Below are 19434 nucleotides of genomic sequence, written 5' to 3'. Positions count from 1 at the left end.
CCCCGAAAAGATCCAGCATTCACGGGTGCCCTCCCATCTCGAGACTGTCCCCCAAGTTCTGGATCCAAACCCTCCATCCCAAGGCTGTTTTTAAAAGGCTTAGGGGCTTGGTGTTTTTTTTTTTATTATCTCAGCCCACGGTGATACTGGCTAATCAAAACGGCTCTCCTGACTGAAAGAGTCCAGCGGAGGACAAAAAAAATGATTGGGGGCTGGAGCACATGAGTTATGAGGAGAGGCTGAGGGAACTGGGATTGTTTAGTCTCCAGAAGAGAAGAATGAGGGGGGATTTGATAGCTGCTTTCAACTACCTGAAGGGGGGTTCCAAAGAGGATGGAGCTCGGCTGTTCTCAGTGGGGGCAGATGACAGAACAAGGAGCAATGGTCTCAAGTTGCAGTGGGGAAGGTTTAGGTTGGATATTAGGAAAAACTTTTTCACTAGGAGGGTGGTGAAGCACTGGAATGGGTTCCCTTGGGAGGTGGTGCAATCTCCTTCCTTAGAAGTTTTTAAGGCCCGGCTTGACAAAGCCCTGGCTGGGATGATTTAGTTGAGGATTGGTCCTGCGTTGAGCAGGGGGTTGGACTAGATGTCCTTCTGAGGTCCCTTCCAACCCTGATATTTTATGATTCTATGACTCGGTGCACATTGCAATTTCAGGTTGTCTTCCATGGTTTTCCGTTTGGTCTAATGGCCCACCATTGTCTTACCCTGGGGCTGGGTGACGGAGAGAAACTCGAAACTGTTTTTGTGTAAACTACAGGTTTGGGAAGTACCCGTGTCTGCTTGCCCCAGTGAGCAGTAAAGCTCACAGATTCTGAGCCCAGTTTTCTATACACACGAAGACACGCATTCATAACCCCAGCATAGCTTATACAGACCATCAAATACTGAACATGACAGGCTTTCACCTCACCCCATATAGTTTTATAGTACAACACAGCAGGCAGCCAGTTAAACTGCTCTTTGGTGGGGCTAAACCTGCTGTCCTCCCCTTGGCACGTCTACACCCTGATTGTCACTTTCACATCGTCAATTTCTCCTCCGAATGGCAAGACCCTGGCAAGGCCCAAATATTGGCTGTCTGCTCGGGCCTGCGGGGTGGCTATATAATAACAGAGCTTGGCTGTGTTATTACTCCCTGTGATCAAAAAGAGCGGCTGAGTTCGAAAGTGATCCTTAATCTAATTATTATAATTACTACCAAATACATGGTAGCACCCAGGGGAGACGTTGTACAAGCATATAGCAACACGCTGGGCCATGTGCCAAATAGCTCAGCATAAAACCTGAGCTAGGATCTGGCTGGCTATGAGTGATAGACTGAGGGGAGTCTAGTGGCTGGAGAACTGCACCAGCAGATCCAGTTTCTATTCCCAGGTCTGCCCTGTGGGTGACGTTGGCCACTCCCCGCTCCCCCATGCGCTGCAGCTTTCCTATCTGTAAAATGTCAATAATGACACTGACCTCTGGTGTGAAGCACTTTGAGATCTATGGGTGAAAATCTCCAGAGAAGAGCTTGGCATTCCCGTTGCCCCGGCATGACCTCAATGCCCCTACGCAAAGTAAAAAAACAACGAGGAGTCCAGTGGCACCTTAAAGACTAACAGATTTATTTGGGCATAAGCTTTCATGAAGCAAGATGTTAACATGACCCTGAGAACCCCTCAAAGCCGACTGGGGTCCCGGTGGTAGATCAGCAGCTCCTCACAGGCCTGACAAGCTCACTGCACCTAACACCCCACTTTCACGGTCTTTATCCGTGAATGGTGTCATGTGAGGTATCAGATGAAAGCCGGCGACACCCGGGGTGTTCACGTCCTTGTGCAAGGCGTGTACTGACCCTCTACAAGGAGTTATGTGCATTCACTGAAAAATATATTGTAACAACACAGAGGTGACAAGCTGGTTTTCCGCCAGACAAAATAATAATAACATATGGAGATATACCTATCTCATAGAACTGGAAGGGACCCTGAAAGGTCATCAAATCCAGCCCCCTGCCTTCACTAGCAGTACCAAGTAGTGATTTTGCCCTAGATCCCTAAGTGGCTTTCTCAAGAATTGAACTTATAACCCCGGGTTTAGCAGGCCAATGCTCAAACCACTGAGCTATCCCTCCCACAAAGCTTTTCTGTTCATCTAGCCCTGTGCCCAGTGTAAATTAAGCACTGTGAATCAATACAGTAGAAGCCCCATCTGCATATGGAACCAACAGGAGGACATGAAATCAACAGAGAAGAGCCCCCCGCATCTGTGCCAGCCTTGATGGCATGAAGACATGAATATTCTGCGGTGGGAGAGCACAACTGGCTCTGTGCAGAGACACACCATGGGTGGCTGTGACAATGCCCACGCCTCAGTGAATTCATCAGGCCCCGAGGTCTATTTCACCCACCCTCTGCCCCCCAATCTTGCCCCCCAGCCCGTATTCCAACCTTCCAAATGGTGGAGCGGCCACAAACTGCCCCCCCTTATTAAAACGACAATAACCTGCTTCTTCTCTCACCCCCACAAGAACACACACACACCTTCAAAATTACCCCAGGGCCAGGGACAGGCAAGTCGGGTTCACTGAGAACAATAAATTCCAGTGGCCCCGTGGGGAGGAACTCAGGAAGCCCAGCTCTGGGGTGCTAGTAGTGAGGTGTATGTCAACAACATCCCCAGCTTAACAACCGTGCCAGGATGCAGCCGCTGGATGCTCTCCAAATGATCTTCTTAGACCAAGGAAGTGATCTACAGTAGACACCTTTCCAGGCTGACCTAACCTACTAGGATGTACAGAGATACCACAGTGATGGGCAGTATAGAAATCCTAGCTAGCTAGATGGATGGGTGGCTGGGGATAGATAGGTAGATAGATAGATAGATAGATAGATAGATAGATAGATAGATAGATAGATAGGGTGGCTGGGGATAGATAGATAGATAGATAGATAGATAGGTGTACGGGGACAGATGGATGCATAAAGGGGTGTGTATGGAAATAGACAGATAAATATATAGGTGTTTTGGGGGATGGATGGATAGAGAGGGATGTGTATTTAGATGGATGGAGGGATGGATGGATGGATAGAGGGGTTGGGTGGAGGGATGGATGGATGGAGGGGTTGCATGGATGGATGGAAGGATGGACAGAGGGGTTGAGTGGAGGGATGGATAGAGGGGTGCATATTTGGATGGATGGATGGATGGATAAAGGGATGGATGGACAGAGGGGTTGGGTGGAGAGATAGTTGGATAGAGGGGTTGGATGGATGGATAGAGGGGTTGGGTGGAGGGATAGATGGATGGATGGATGGAGGGGTTGCATGGATGGATGGAAGGATGGATAGGGGTTGGGTGGAGGGATGGATGGATGGATAATGGCTTGTGTATTTGGATGGATGGATGGATGGATCGATCGATAGAGGAGCTGGGTAGAGGGATGGAGAGTGGGGTTGAGTGGAGGGATGGATAGAGGGGTGCATATTTGGATGGATGGATAAAGGGATGGATAGAGGGTTAGGTGGAGGGATGGATGGATGGAGGGGTTGGATGGATGGATGGAAGGATGGACAGAGGAGTTGGGTGGAGGGATGGATGGACAGAAAGAAGGTTGTGTATTCATTGTATCTACTAACAACGTGACTGCCCTAGCTAGCTACACACACGCTGCTCCTCTGCCTGGTTTCCGGCAGCGTCTTCAGCACAGAACACCATGAGCACCAGAGGGCTCACAGACTATCTAAACAGTGGTTCTCAACCAGAGGTACACGTACCTCCGGGGGTACGCAGAGATCTTGCAGGGGGTACATCAACTCATCTAGACATTTGCCTAGTTTTACAACAGGCTACAGAAAAAGCACCAGCAAAGTCAGTACAAACTAAAATTTCATACAGACAATGACTTGTTTATACTGCTCCATATACTATCCACTGAAATGTAAGTACAATATTTATATTCCAATTGATTTATTTGCTAATGATATGGTAGAAATGAGCAGGTCAGCCATTTGTCAGTACTAGTGTGGCTGTGACACTTTGGTATTTTTATGTCTGATTTTGGAAGCAAGTCGTTTTTAAGGGAGGTGAAACTTGGGGATATGCAAGACATAGCAGCCTCCTGAAAGGGGTACAGTAGTGGGGAAAGGTTGAGAGCCACTGACTACCCCTTAGACACAGGAGAGCTAGCTGGACACCAGGAGGAGCACGTTAGCTTTGCTCTGGGGGGGTTCAGGAAGATTCAGCCAGAATTCCCTCCCACGGAGTCCATGTCACCCCCAAGCTCCCTTTTTGGTGGTGCAGCAGCTGGTTCACAGCTCCATGCCCAGCCAGTGCAGAAAGGGCAAAAGTCTGCCCGAGAATGTGTGTGTCAAAGCAGAAGGAGTGTGTTGCATGTGAGAGAGAGAATCTGTAGGAAACTGTGTGTGAGACAGAGAGGGGCAGAGAGAGAAAAGCAGCGAGATAATGTGGTGGAGTGTGAGAGAAAGAGCGTTTGCAAGATCGTGTGTGAGCGTCTGTGCAAAAGAGAACTTGCAGGAGATTGTGTGTGTGTGTGAGAGAGAGAATGTGCAGGACATTTTGTGTGTGTGTGAGTCACTGCAAGAGAGAGAATGTACAGGATGTGTGTATGTGTCAGTGCAAAGGAGAATTTGTGGGAGGTTGTGCGTGTGTCTGTGCAAAGGAGAATTTGTGGGAGGTTGTGTGTGTGTGTCTGTGCAAAGGAGAATTTGCAGGGGGTTGGGTAGGTGTGTGTATCTGTGCAAAGGAGAATTTGCGGGAGTTGTGTGTGTGTGTTTGTGCAAAGGAGAATTTGCAGGGGGTTGGGTAGGTGTGTGTGTCTGTGCAAAGGAGAATTTGCAGGAGGTTGTGTGTGTGTCTGTGCAAAGGAGAATTTGCAGTGGGTTGGGTAGGTGTGTGTGTCTGTGCAAAGGAGAATTTACAGGAGGTTGTGTGTGTGTGTCTGTGCAAAGGAGAATTTGCGGGAGGTTGTGTGTGTGTGTGTCTGTGCAAAGGAGAATTTGCGGGAGGTTGTGTGTGTGTGTCTGTGCAAAGGAGAATTTGCAGGAGGTTGTGTGTGTGTCTGTGTCTGTGCAAAGGAGAATTTGCAGGAGGTTGTGTGTGTGTGTGTTAAAAGGAGAATTTGCAGGAGGTTGTGTGTGTGTGTCTCTGCAAAGGAGAATTTGCAGGAGGTTGTGTGTGTGTGTGAGAAGAGAATTTGCAGGAGGTTGTGTGTATGTGCGTGTCTCTGCAAAGGAGACACACACATTTGCAGGAGGCTGTATATTTGGGGCCGGGGGGAGAGAAGGGGGTGAAATTAAGCTTGAGACTTTCCAAACTACCAATTCCTATTTGAATTTGTGAGGCCCGTGCATCCTCATTCACTAGACGGGCCGGAAAAAACTCTCCCCTTTCTTGCCTGGGCCAGAGTCACTTCTGCCCGCTTGCGGCAGCCCCCCCGAGAGAGCCAGCTATCCCTTGCTGGCCGGAGAGCGACCCGCACGCTGGCCCTTGGCCTGACGCCAGCTCTGGAACGCCCCACCCCGCTCACGGCCTGACCTGGGTGCAAGGAGCAGTCAGCTGGAGGGACTTTGGCAGCTCTCCCGCCCCGTCCGATGTGCATAACCCAAGGTCTTGACTCCCAGCCAGGCCATCCTCGAATCAGGCTCATGGGAAGGCGGGGAGGGGAAAGCTGGTAACTCCCAGCACCTCGCCAGTTTTACGCACACGCACAGCAGAGCTGCTCGGAGGTTGCGGTGCAGCCCCGGGTCACAGAGGCCAGCAGAGTCATGCTTGTTCTGTGCACAGCCCTAGCCGGGCTGCTGCTCCTGCTACCCCTGCTGGTGAACCTGCTTTTCCCCTACTGGTGGCAGGACCTGGTCGTATCACTGTCCATCGTCCACAAGGGATACAGATGTCTGCGCCGGCTCCAGCGCCGCCCTCCCCTCACCCTGCTCGATACCTTCTTGGAGAAGGTGCAGAGCCACCCGGAGAAAGCCCTGCTGCTTTTCGGGGAGGAGGTCTACACCTACCGGGACATAGACCGGCGCAGCAGCCAGGCGGCTCGGGTCCTGCGGGACGGCGTGGGGCTGCGGGAAGGGGACTCGGTGGCCGTCTTCCTGCTGAACGTCCCCGCCTACCTCTGGGTTTGGATGGGGCTGGCGAAGATCGGCTGCGCCATGGCGTGCCTGAACAGCAACATACGCGCCAAGTCCCTGCTGCATTCGCTCGGTGCCTGCGGGGCCACGGTGCTGCTGACCACCCCAGGTGAGCGGGGAGATTGCTCCACTTAGCGTCACGTCTCCTGGTGAGCAGGGACCAGCTGCATCCCGGGGCTCTGCCCCACAGCGAGGGGGGGCCCTGGTCCATCCCAGTGCAAGGTGTTCCTGCAGCCAGGGGACAGGGAACTGCCCATACTGGTTGGGTCTCCGATCCACCCCAGGGGCAGAGGCATGGGACTGTCACCAGCTGAGGGGCAATTCACAACTTCACTGCCTTGGGGGGTGGGTCTGGCCTCTCATCTCAGTTTGGTGTTGTAGTGGTTAGAGCCAGGGGGGCTGGGAACCACAACATCTGGGTTCTATCCTGGTTCTGGGTGAGGAGTGGGGGCTAGTGGTTAGAGCACGGGGGCTGGGAGCCAGGACTCCTCGGTTCTCTCCCTGGCTTTGGGGGGGCAGTGCTGAAAGTAACTTAAGGGACTTACCGGTATGCAGGGCAGCTGGGGTCCTGAACGGGGGGTGGCGCTCAACTGGGCGGGGCCTCAGGCAGATGGGGGCAGGCTCCCCCAGCCAGCCTGCCCTTCAGCATGGCCCGGCAGTGATTTAAAGGGTCCGGGGCTCTTGCCGCTGCAGGGAGCCCTGGGGAAGCTGTCCCTTTTGGCCCCCCCGCATCAGCAGCCCTGCCAGTACGGTCAGCTGTGTACCAGCTCTTACCGGTACGCCATACCATACCGGCTTACTTTCACCTCTGGGGTGGGGTGTAGTGATTACAGCAGGGGGGCTGAGAGCCAGGACTCCTGGGTTCTGTCCCCAGCTCTGGGAGGGGAGTGGGGTTTAGTGGTTAGAGCGGGGGGAGGCAGGAGCTGGGAGCCAGGACTCCTGGATTGTTCACACAGGGGTCAACGACTGCACAGTGAGCGTAGTGAGTGGGGCCCAGGCTGCACACGGGGCTCTTGTCCTGCTCCTTACATCAAAGCCCTGCTGGCTGGGGGAGCGGGAGGCACCCAGCTGTAGGTGTGCCTGGATCACAGCTGCATGGCGTGGGTACCAGCACTTCGGAGCCAACCAAAGCCAGAGCAGGCCCTGTGCTCTGTGGGAAACCTGGCATGGATTTGGGGGCAGCCCTCCTCTGCCTCCTGCTGTAAACTGCTAGACCCCCCAGAGTCAGGAAGAGAACCCAGGAGACCTGGCTCCTAGCCTCCCTGGTCTAACCACTGGACCCCACTCCTCTCCCAGAGCCAGGGATAGAACCCAGGAGTCCTGGCTCCCAGCCCTCCCACTGCTCTAGGTCAATGCCAGGTCCCCAGTTGCAGTCTCTCTCCTTACGGTAATTTCCCCAGGCCTGTGACCATTCTCCAGGTACCCGAATCCCCTTTCTCAGCTTGCCAGCGAAGGAGTTAAGGTGTGTGTTTACTCAGTTTCTAGGGTATAGTGCAGAGATATTATGTACAGACTGAATCAAGGCCACGGCTCAGGCAATCAGGGTTAAGAGGACAAGGAAAAGGTTTGGCAGTTCAAACCACTTGCCGCGTCACTTTTCATTGTGTGTGTGCACGTGTTTGTGTGTGGCTGTTTGCATCTGGGTATGCAGGCGGGAGTTTGTGCGTGTGTGCGTGTGGTTTGTGTGTGCGGCTGTTCCCTGCATGTGTGTTTGGGCAGGGGTGTGTGCACATTTGTCTAGGAGTATGTGCATGGACGCATGGATGTGTGTCTTTGTGTGTGTGTGTGTGCTGGTCTAGGTGTGCATGGTAGTGTGTGTGTGCATTTGTGTGTGTGTGTTTGTGGGTATTTATGTGCATGTGAGTTGGTCTAGAGGTGCGTGTTAGTGTGTGTTTGCATGTGTGTATGCATGCATTTGTGTGTGTTGTTGTTTATGTGTGTGTGTGCTAGTCTAGGTGTGCGTGTTCAGTGTGCGTTTGTATATGTGTGTATGTGCGTGCATTTGTGTGTGTGTTCTTTTTTAATGCCTGTGTGTGCCTGCTGGGTGATATTTGGCCAGTCCCGTCCCGTCTCTGTGTCTACAGATGCAAAGGGATTCACCAGGGATTCCTATTATTATTCTGTGTGTGTGTGTGTGTATGGATGCATCTATTTGTTTTGTGTATGTGTGAGAAAGTAAGTGCGCCATTGGGTGCATGTGTTTGTTTGAATGTGTGTGTCCTTCAGTGTGTGTGTAGGCATTGGTGTGTGTGCATTTGTTCAGGGGTGTGTGCACCTGAATGTTTTTGTGGGTCTCTCTGCAAGTGCACCTGCATGGGTATGTATTTGTGTGTATGCCTGTGTGTGTCTGGTTGTGTCTACGTGTGTGTTTTGTGCGTATATGTGTATACATTAGTTTGTGTGTCTGTATTTGTGTGTGTCTCTGTGTGTGCGTGGGTTGGCGGGGACTATCTAGCTCAGGCTAAAGTCCCCTGGGGCTGTAATGCCTCTCTCAGAGTTCGAGGACGGAGGTTATGATGACAGCCACGCCCCAGCGTACACATACAAGCCCAGCTTTGGCACCTAATAGCGGCAATAAAACTCCACAGCTGTTAAGACTAATCCCAGGCTACTGCGAGGGCATTGACAGGGGGAAACTGAGGCACAAAGTGGGTCAGTGACCTGCCCAAGGCTGCACAGCCATTAACCCTGCCTCTCCTGGCTCCGGTTGCTTATCCTAATTGGGTCCTGTAGCCTTGAACGCTTTTAATCATACTCTACGGCAATGTGGGGCGCTCACGTGCGATGGATGTTTTATAAATTCCCAGGTTCCAGCCAGAAGGGACTATTGTAATTATCTGATCTTAGCTCTTTGTATAACACAGGTCCAAGGACACAGGTCCAAGTATTCCCCTGATCTAATCCCTGCGTTAACTAGAGCATATCTTTAAAAAACGCATCCAATCCTGATTTAAAAACTGCCAGGGATAGAGCATTTCCCACCCCCCCTTCGTAAGTTGCTCCAGTGCTTAATCACCCTCAGTGGTAAAGATGCAGAAGCCTGCTTTCCAGACTGATTCTGTCTAGTTTCAACTTTGCCCAAACATTTCTGCTGTACTCCGCGCTGATTAGGCCTCAACTGGAGTATTGTATCAGGGGGTAGCTGTGTTAGTCTGTATCTACAAAAACAACAAGGAGTCTGGTGGCACCTTAAAGACTAACAGATATCTGTTAGTCTTTAAGGTGCCACCAGACTCCTTGTTGTTAACTGGAGTATTGTGTCCTGTTCTGGGCACCATTTCAGGAAAGATGTGGACACATAGGAGAAAGTCCAGAGAAGAGCAACAAAAACAATGATTAAAGGTCTAGAAAACATGACCTATGAGGGAAGATTGAAAAAATTGGGTTTGTTTAATCTGGAGAAGAGAAGACTGAGAGGGGACACGATAACAGTTTTCAATTACATAAAAGACAGTTAAAAGGAAGAGGGTGAAAAATGGTTCTCGTTAACCTCTGAGGATAGGACAGGAAGCAATGGGCTTAAGGGATGTTTAGGTTGGACATTAGGAAAAACTTCCCAAATGTGAGAGTGGTTAAGCACTAGGATAAATTGCCTAGGGAGGTTGTGGAATTTCCATCATTGGGGATTTTTAAGAGCAGGTTAGACAAACACCTGTCAGGGATGGTCTAGTTATTACTTACTCCTGCCTTGAGTGCAGGGGACTGGACTAGATGACCCACTGAGGTCCCTTCCAGTCCTACATTTCTATGACTCTGTGACTACGGGAATCTGTTTTGGTTTCGTCTTTATAAATTGAGACTTTATAAAATTAAAAGGAAAGGAAGTCTTGAGATGAAAAAGTCATTTCCAACCCAACAAACTGCAATGTTTTGTTTGGAAAAGGTTCAAACGAAATGTTTTGAGCGTTTGGTTGCTTCCAAATTGTCTTTCGTTTTCATTTTGTTGTTTGAAAGCCTAAAAACGCTTCAGATTGAGACTAAACCTTTCATCCCACATAAAACAATTTTTGCCTCTCCTTTTGTGTCATCTAAAACTTTGAAAACTTTTGTCTTAGGTCTGATCCCAAATGATTTTCTTTCTCCCTTTGACTTTCCAAAATTGCCAATGAACCGAAAAATCGGTTATTCGCCCAGCTCTAGTTAAGGTATTGGGCTGGGACCTGGAAAACTCCTGACTGGTTCCTAGCTCTTGCTCAGATTCTGAAGAGGGGCAAAATTTCACAAAGGACCCAGAGCCTCAAAGGCTGAAACCGTCAGGGGTCAGGTGTCTGAAATACCTTTGGGGATCTGAGCTTTGGCATCTCAGCAAGGGTGTTCTTTCTCATATGCCTCCAGCAGCGCTCCCAGTTGAGAGACTCATGAGCAGATGTTCACACTAGTCCCACAGTTGAAAATCTGGCCTCTTCTTTTTGAGGCCTAAATTACAATTGTTATGGTAGCAGGCAGAGGGTCCCGTCAAGATCAGGGTACTGTTGGGTTATGTGGCCTAATGGACTGAACTCTGATCTGGGGTCTACACTGGCTTGCTGGTTGATCCTGGGCTTCCACACCCCATGCCTCAGTTTCTCCACATGTGGAATGGGGATAAAGATATCTTTGTGAAGTGCTTTGAGCCTTCTTGATAAACAGACCTAGATAGTATATTTTATTATGCTGGGCACTGCACGGGTACATAATTAGAGGCAGCGCCTGTCTGAAAAAGCTCCCAGTCTAGAAAGACAAAGGGCAAGGGAAACAGCTCGTCCACATTTGTCCAGCTTCATGCAGCAGGTCCAGGGCAAAGTTGGGGGACAGAACCCAGGTGTCCTAACCCCTCCTCCCCCCGCCCGGTGCAGTGCGCTGTTCATAGATGGGAGCAGAGCTGTTTTGGAAATCCTGGTCTTGATCTCGCAGCGTGCCTCAGTTTCCCTGCTGCAAAACAGCAATGAAAAGCCATTTCCCTGCCTTACGGGTGGGCTCCAAGTACCAAGCTAAACAGATGCGCTCTCCACTCGGCTTGCCGGGATCCTGCTCGCAGAGCTAGGGCGGTGGCCGCTGGGTGCCTGAAGTTCGCCAGAATTCCAGCACGTGGCCAACGCAGCATGAAACGGGATTTGCTGTCAAACTCCAGGGCTTCTGGACTGATAGCTTTAAATCCCTATTGAATTCGGTGAAAGCCTCACTGCAGGGAAACTGCTGCTGAACCTCCAGCCTGCTTTACAATCCCCTTGCCCAGAAGGAGCCATTAGATCGACCCTGACCTCTTACACAACACGGGGCCAGAGAACAATCCAAGTTTACCTCTGGCCAGCCCTTGCCAAGCAACCCCAGGCTTTCCTAACCTTGGTGGAATACAATTAATCATATACCCAGGCAGGCTGTAAGTTTGGTCCCGTGCTTTTTTTAATCCTTGCATCTCTGGCACCAGCAATGAGAGTTCAAATCTCGCCATGATCTGTAGGTCACTGACAGCTATCTCTGCCCGATCTGAAGTCAGTGGTAGGCTTATAGTAGACCCCTAGTGAATTAGCGCCATATAAATGCCTAAGGACAAGCTCTGGGAAAGGTTTCTCTGTGTGTTTGCAAGATCAGCAGGGAGAATCCACCTGGAGTTAATCATCCTCGGGTTCAGATGAGAGGTGGTGCTGATAAGGATCAGGATAATGAGGCAACTATAAAAGAAGGATCATAAAGCGATAAGCGGACGCCCCCTTCTCTAGCTAACGGGCTTAGTACACTCCCCTGCCAGAATCTTCCTGGTGTAGTTAGAATTGACAGTAAAAGGCAGAGGGCAAATCTAATGCTGGCTTTGATCTGGGAATTAGCCACGTGCAATAGGGAAAAAAGCTTCTTGGTTGTTATCTCAGGAGCCCCTAGAGAGACTCCAGATGAGATCAAGCCACATGGATTGCAAGGCCAGACGGGACCATTGTGAGCTCTAGTCCGGCCTCCTGTCTAGCACGGGCCAGAGAACGGCCCCACAGTAACCCCTAGAGCAGATCTTTCAGAAAAACATCCCCTCTCGATTTAAAAATTGTCAGTGATGGAGAATCCACAGGGACAGTCCCTGCCCCAAACTAGCTGACCCTCTACATAGACGAGAGGTGAGAGGGGAAGATGAGGCACAGAGAAGGAACATCGTTATGTTCACAGCACAGATGCTGAGAAGTTAGATAAAAGTATAACATTCTTTTGCTGGAAGGTTGCAATGTACCACAACTTTTATGACTTAGAAGCCAGAATGATAACTCACAAGAACCAAAAAACAGGTGCACCCCGGGATGGATGCAAATGGAGCCCTTCTTCCCCTGATCACGAACTGATCCTGGATGCAACGCCTGTAACCATTGGCTCAATAATTTAGAGCCATAATTTTCAACCCCGAAGGTCTCAATTTAGGCCTTTACGTCTATCTATAGATACCTACACCGGGCCAGGGCCTAGGAGCCCTGGATTCTATCACAGTTCTAGCCCTGACTTGCTGTGTGGTTTGGGATAATTCATGTCCCTGCTCCGTGCCTCAGTTTCCCCATCAATAAAATGAGCCAGATCCCTGGTTGGTGTAAATCAGTGTCACTCCATTGGCGTGAATCGGCCCTGCTCCCTTGAAGTCAACATGCTTGACTCGCTGTATTTTTCTGGTACCCTTGTGTATGTGTCTGTGCCTGTATTAGGTATAGATGTGTGTTGAACTCTGTATCTGCGTGTGTGTGACATGCCCCTGGACCGTGGAGCCCCTGCACCCACTTTAACTTTCCTGACCAGGGTGTCTCCTACCCTGCTATGCTAGTGAACAGCAAACCCCACCAGGCTGTGTTCACTCAGAGATCAGCATGCAGACGCACACCCAGCAAAGTGACATGAAGGCGCTTCCAGCCACTCATCAACTGCACTACAGGGAGCAAATTCCCCCAGCCTTGCCCCCCAGAAATGTGTGACTTACACTGCTCAAGACCTCTCTGATCAACGCAAGCTCATTAATTAGTTCGCCACTCCTTCAAAGGGTAGTGGACGTGCCCCAGTCTCTAATCTGAGCAAATCCCCCCCTAGAAAAACTCACTGGTTTAGACCCGACATCAATAGAAGCGTATTAACTAGAGAAAATGGGATTTGAAGTGTTTAAGGGGCAGTGGCATAGAAGATTAGAACCGGTTACAAAAGGAAATAAAATAGCAAAACCACAGTCTAAAGCCTAAATTTTACCAGGCTTATCATTCTAAAAGCAAGAGGATTTCTCTCTCCCAAAACTTCACAGCCATCCATGTTAAGTGGAACGCCTTCCAGGTAGGCCCAGCCCCTACCAAAATCTCAATGTGGAGCTCTTTGTTTTTCAGGAGATCTTGCTTCCCTGTGTAGAGATGCGGGGAAGAGGCAGGCCACGGTGATGTCGCTGTCCCTCATTTATACTTTCCTTCAGGTGCTGGAAAAATCCATGCGGTGTCATGGGGTTGGGCAACCCTCGTGGTGGACATGAGCTACTGACCATTTTCTTCATTATGAATTGCAATTTTTTTATTGCACCTTTTGTCTACGTCGGGGCGCCAGAATGGGGGGCTGGGAGGGGCCCCAACACATTTTACCGGCCGTAAGGGTGAACGACGGGGTGGGGAGGGTTGGAGAGGAGCGAACAGGGGCAGAGTCTTGGGGGGAAGAGGCAGCATGGGGGCGGGCCTCAAGGGAAGGGGTGGTGCAAAGGCAGGGGCTCGGGGAGAAAGGGTGCCATGAGGCAGGGCCTCGGAGGGAGGGGTGGTGTGGGGGTGGGGAATGGGCAGTCGGAGGGTGGGGGCTCAGGGAGAAGGGGTGCCGTGGGGCAGGGCTTTGGGGGGAGGGGTGGCATGAGGGTGGAGGTTCGGGGGGGTAATGGGCAGTGCGAGGTTGGGGCCTCAGGGAGAAGGGGTGCTGTGGGGCGGGGCCTTGGGGGAGGGGTGGTGTGGGGGTGGGAGTTTGGGGAGAAGGGGTGCCATGGAGTGGGGCCTCAGGGAGAGGAGTGGTGCAGGGGGCAGGGCTCAGGGAGAAGGGACAGTGCAGGAGCAGGCTTTGGCGGAGGAGGGGTGGTGTGGGGCGGGGCCTTGGGGGGGGGGGGGGGGCAGGGGGGGGCAGGGCTCAGGGAGAAGGGGTGGCATGAGGGCGGAGCCAGTGTTCGGGCGCCGGTGGCCCCCCACTTTTAGGGAGCTTCCTCCACTCCTGATCGAGATGAGCTTTGGCACGTACGGCCTCTGTGTTTGCCGTTTCTCTGTCCTCTCCGAGAGGCTGGTCGGTGGGCGTTTCTCAGACTCACAACATGTTTCAGTCTATAGCGAAATCTCACAGCTTCATGTACAAGGATGACACACACGCATTTCAACAGGATAATGAGGTTCATCCAATTCAGGCGTTGCCCATGATACCTCACAAGGCATGCTCTGTACAAACCATCCCCCAGCCATCTCGCGGTGGTGAACATGTGGGCACAGGGGGGAACGTGGGGTGGGGTACAGTGTGTCACAGTGCGTCTCTGCGTGCGTCTGCTCTGTCTGTCTGCCCGCTCCCACCTTTGTCTGTGTATCTGTGTGCGCCTGCGTCGGCGGGCACATCTGTGTCTGTGTCTCCATACGCCTCTGGGTGCGCGTGATGCAGCGACCCGCGTTCCTCAATGGGGAAAAATGCCTTTCTCACCCCCTCTTCAGACCTCAAAGCCGCTATTGAAGACGTTCTGCCCAGCCTGCAACAGAAAGGGATCCGGGTTTTCTACCTGAGCGCCGAGTCCCCCACCAGTGGCGTGGAGCCTCTCCAGGGCCAGATAGATGCCGCCTCCGAGGAGCCGATCCCCATCGCTTTCCGAGCCAATGTCACCAGCAAATCCACTGCACTCTACATTTATACCTCGGGCACCACAGGTGAGGAGGAGATGTGTGATGGGAGTGCTGAGTAGCTGTACCTGGCTGTTAAGTAGGCTTGGAAAGATGATTGTTATAAAGAGGAGTGTGAAACATTTGTTCCCTTTATCCTCTGAGGACAGGACCAGAAGTATGGGAGCAAGGGAGGTTTAGGTTGGACGTTAGGAAAATCTTCCAAACTGTCAAGGTAGTTACACACTGGAATAAATTACCTAGGGAGGTTGTGGAATCGGAATAGCCATCGTTGGAGGCTTTTAAGAACAGGTTGGACAAACACCTCTCAGGGATAGTCTAGATAATACTTAGTCCTGTCTCAGTGCAGGGGACTGGACTATCGAGGTCCCTTCTACTCACACATTTGTACGATTAGATATTTGTTGGTAAATGTCGACAAACGTTGTTTCATCACACAGGCCCAAACCGACAAAGCAATATTTCCACTGATAATCGTCAGATTGGCAAAGTATGAAAAAGGCTGCTTGAAAACCCAGTCGAGTTTGATTTAAGGATATTTCCTTTGTGCACGTTGACATGTGATGCTGACAGTTTGTCTTTTAATGGTTATAAAGCTTTAAAGTTTTTGAATCTTAGCATCGGTTGCCAATAAATAGTTGTGGTCTGACCCGCCTTTTGTCTGACCGCCCATAGGTGCTGACTCTGCAGGTGCTCCTGGGCTCAAGCACCCAGCTAAAAAAATAGTCCCCCCAGGGCGGAACTAATCTTTTGTGGGCCCCGGCGCCTGGAGTGTGGCCACGTCCCCCCGCTCCTCCTGTGCTCAGCCCCGAGGCCCTAGCCCTGCTTGGCCTCCTCCCCCTGAGGCCCTGCCCGCTGCTCACACGGGGGAAGGGGGCAGAGAGGAGCACCCACAGGCAAACCCAAAAGTCAGCGCCTGTGCGACCGCCCCTAATTTCCTACAACTGTGAAAATTTAAATCGATAACAATCAAATTAAGATGCTTAAAACCCATAATTTTTGCGCAATTGAAAATTTAAATCAATTCATTTAAAAAAAATGCTTAAAAATAAACATCTGTCAACATTATTAAAAAACCCAAACTTTGCCATCTTGGAAGAGGGCGGCCGTCTCTGGATGTAAAATATTGATCGGCACTAGAGATGGTTGGGAAATGTGCAGCATCACACAACGTTATTTCTTAGAATGCAGACTGATAACACGCAAGAACCAAAAGCAGAGAGAGACAGAGGAAGAGAGGCCCAGCTCACCTCACCTGGCTCTAGGCTGGCTTTTTGCAGGCTGATTGCTCAAGATCCCAGTTGCATGCTTCCCTACAGAGCCCCCCTCAACTGCAAGCAGGAAACCCCGTAACACTTAAAGAGATAGTTTACAATTTTAACACAATTTTCAGTACGCCACAGGGATGGCTTTTTGTTTTGGTACATTCCTTACTTTGCACACACAAAAAAGGTTAAAAAACCGGTCAACATCAGAATGAAACATTTTGAAATGATCAAGATGGAATTTTGATTTGATTTGAGCCTATTTTTTTAAATTTTTGGTTCCTAATTTTTTTTGGATATTTTGAAAGTTTGGGACAGGAATACTTTTCAAATTGCTGACAGTTTTCATGGGAGGAAAAAACGTGTTTCCTCTCAGCCCTAAACAGGAGTCTTCTGCATCTGTAAACTTTGCATCCAACTTAAGGGATCAGGAGATGGGACTCCCAAAACTTTAATAGGAATAAGCGCTGTCATCTTGGAAAATGGCAGCCATTTCCAGTTTCAAAATATTGATCAGCACTAGTGAGGGTTGGAAAATGGAATTTTTTTTGGATGAAAACAAAAATAATTTTTTGTTTTCGTCTAAATTGTTTGTGATTTTTGGCAAAAAAAAAAAAAGTTACGTTTTGATTTTGACCAATGAAAATTCAAACACCGAAATATTTTGACCAAAGCACCAAATATTTTTATTCTGAAATACCAGCATGGTGCCTCATGGGAGTTGTAGTTCAGGTCCCCACTTGCATAGGCGCTGACTCCATGGGTTCTCCGGGGTTAAGCACCCACAGAAAATAAATAGTAGGTGCTCAAACATCCACCAGCCACAGCTGTCCAGTGGCGCCACTGATCAGCTGTTTGGCCACGCCACTGATCAGCTGTTTGGCCACGCCACCGATCAGCTGTTTGGTGGCTAGCAGGAGGCGCTTGGGGAAGGGTGGAGAGCAGCGAGTGGGTGGGGGGCCTTAGGGGAGGGGGTGGAGCAGGGGAAGGAAGAAGTGGAGTGAGGGTAGGGCCTCAGGGGAAGGGGTGGAGTGGGGGTGGAGCTCCCACAGGGAAAAATAAAAGTCAGCACCTATGCCCTCTTGGACAGGGGAAGTAGTGCACCATGGGAGTGCCTGGCTGTGGTGCATCATGGAAGATGTAGTTCAATCCAGGAGCCCGGGTCATAAAGGAGAAGGGAGTCATGCGGTAACGGCACTACAAAACCCATGAGGCATCACTAAACACAATTCCTTTGGCCTACAAGGACTCCCGAAAGCTGCCATCATCACCCACTTGAAGCTGTGCAACATGGTGACCATGTTATACATAAGTGGCGTCAAAGCCGAGGACGTGATCTACACCCCTCTGCCGCTGTACCATTCGGCTGCACTGCTCGTTGGACTTGGAGGATGCTTGGAGGTTGGTATGTACAGAGTGTCGGCACGGGTCTAAAGACACAGAGGGTGCAGGGGCCACCACTGGGAGAGGTGGATAGATAGAGAAGTGGTTGGGTATGGAAATAGATAGATAGATAGAAATGCAAAAAAGTGCATTTTTCCCATGCCAGGTCATCTTTAAGCAAACATCATTCTTAATTCTTATTATTATTATCTAGATATGGATTATAAACTGGCCGTGAACAAATTCGGGCTGGAAATTAGAAGATGGTTTCTAACCATCAGAGGGGTGAGGTTCTGGGACAGCCACCCAGAAGGAGTTGTGGCTCACTGACGGTTTATGTTTTATGCTCCTGAAAGGTCATGCTTCAGGGTTTCAGCCAACCAGCGGCAGTGGTCAGGAAGGGATTTCCCCACCCCCGCACACAGTGTATTCTATTTTTTGTTGCTGTTGTTTTGTTTTTATCTCCTTCCTCTGAAGCAGCAGGGATGGCTGCGGCTGGAGATGGGACACAGGACAGGGCTCTGAGGTGGCACTGAGTATTCTCTCTCAAGTGCTTGGCTGGATGGTTCTTGCTCACGTGCTCAGGATTAAACTGATCGCATTAGGTGGGGTGGGGAAGGAGTTTTCCCCCAGCTCAGATTGGCAGGGACTTTAGGGGTTTTTTGCCTTCCTCTGCAGCGTATGGGTCACGTGCCAGGATTATCTGGGTGTATCTCACTTAACCATTTCACTGCCATTGCGGGGACCTCGCATAGGGTCCCTACTATTCTCTGCCTATGGCACACACCATGTCTCCTGTGGGCTGTAATATACTGGTCCCATTTCAGTTGCTGGGTTTAGCGGGCAGGTGCTTGGTGGAGTGGGTGGCCCTTTGACATATAGGAGCTCGGAGAGGTGATCAGATGGTCCTTTCTAGCCTGAAACTCTATGACCCTGAGCCCCAGCCATGGCCCAGAACCCCACTGGGCTAGGCGCTATACAGGCACAGAACAAAGAGACGGGCCCTTCCCTTCCCTCCTAAGTTATTGCTAATTCTGCCGAGCTGGGCTCTAAAACTCTTCTCTGAGCGTGAAGTTTAAACCGAGTGGAATTTAGCTCTTGTGAAAACCATTTGTTCAGGTTATTGTCACCCCTTTGCTAAGTACTCCTTCACACAACACAACTGTCAACCTGTGGAACTCACTGCCGAGGGATGGCCAAAGGTATAAATGGATTCAAAAAATAATTAGATACGTTCACGGAAGAGAGGTCCATCAATGGCTATTAGCCAGGATGGCTAAGACTGTCACGGCCAGATGCTGGGACTGGACAACAAGGGATGGATCAGTCAAGAGTTGCCCTGTTCTGTTGCCCTGAAGCATCTGGCCACTGTTGGAAGACAGGATACTGGGCTTGACGGACCAATAGTTTGACCCAGGATGGCCATACTTATGTTCCTTAAGTTTCTTAAGCTGTAGAGGATACCCAGAGCCTCACAGCTCAGCTTTCCACTGGAGGAGAGACATTCTTAAAGGCAGGTTGTTTATTTTTATATTATATGTGCCAGGCCTTGCACAGAGATGGTGTTGGATTCATTTAGATGGAATATGTGGGCCAAAGGTGTTAACACAACCCAGTCGCTGTCCAACATTAAACAGTGCTCAACAAGATTCAGGGTTTGGCCTCCAGGGAGCTTAGCCTGCTTAGGGCCACGGTAAATGCACCATAATTTTTTTTTAACCTTCTATTAAAGCTACAGAAAGGAAGGAAAACCAGCTAATGCCTTTGAAATGTGAAGTATTGAGTAGGGCTTTCACGTGAACAAGTCCTGTCCCCTT

The 19434-nt window shown here is 50.3% G+C and overlaps 1 protein-coding gene across 1 annotated transcript in view; it reads left to right on the top strand.

Moving 5' to 3' along the window:
* The first annotated feature begins 5772 nt into the window (after positions 1 to 5772).
* The window catches only part of SLC27A5 (solute carrier family 27 member 5), a 39540-nt gene continuing 25878 nt past the window's right edge, over positions 5773 to 19434 (top strand). The window contains exons 1-3 of the mRNA XM_034789285.1: positions 5773 to 6250; positions 14787 to 14996; positions 17481 to 17639. Coding sequence (XP_034645176.1) covers positions 5773 to 6250; positions 14787 to 14996; positions 17481 to 17639 — 847 coding nt within the window. The remainder of the gene's footprint in view (positions 6251 to 14786; positions 14997 to 17480; positions 17640 to 19434) is intronic.

The sequence above is a fragment of the Trachemys scripta genome, chromosome 14, assembly GCF_013100865.1.
Source record: "Trachemys scripta elegans isolate TJP31775 chromosome 14, CAS_Tse_1.0, whole genome shotgun sequence".
NCBI classification, from domain to species: domain Eukaryota; kingdom Metazoa; phylum Chordata; order Testudines; family Emydidae; genus Trachemys; species Trachemys scripta.
The sequence above is the reverse complement of the archived record's forward strand: the minus strand, read 5'-3'. Positions and strand labels throughout refer to the sequence as shown.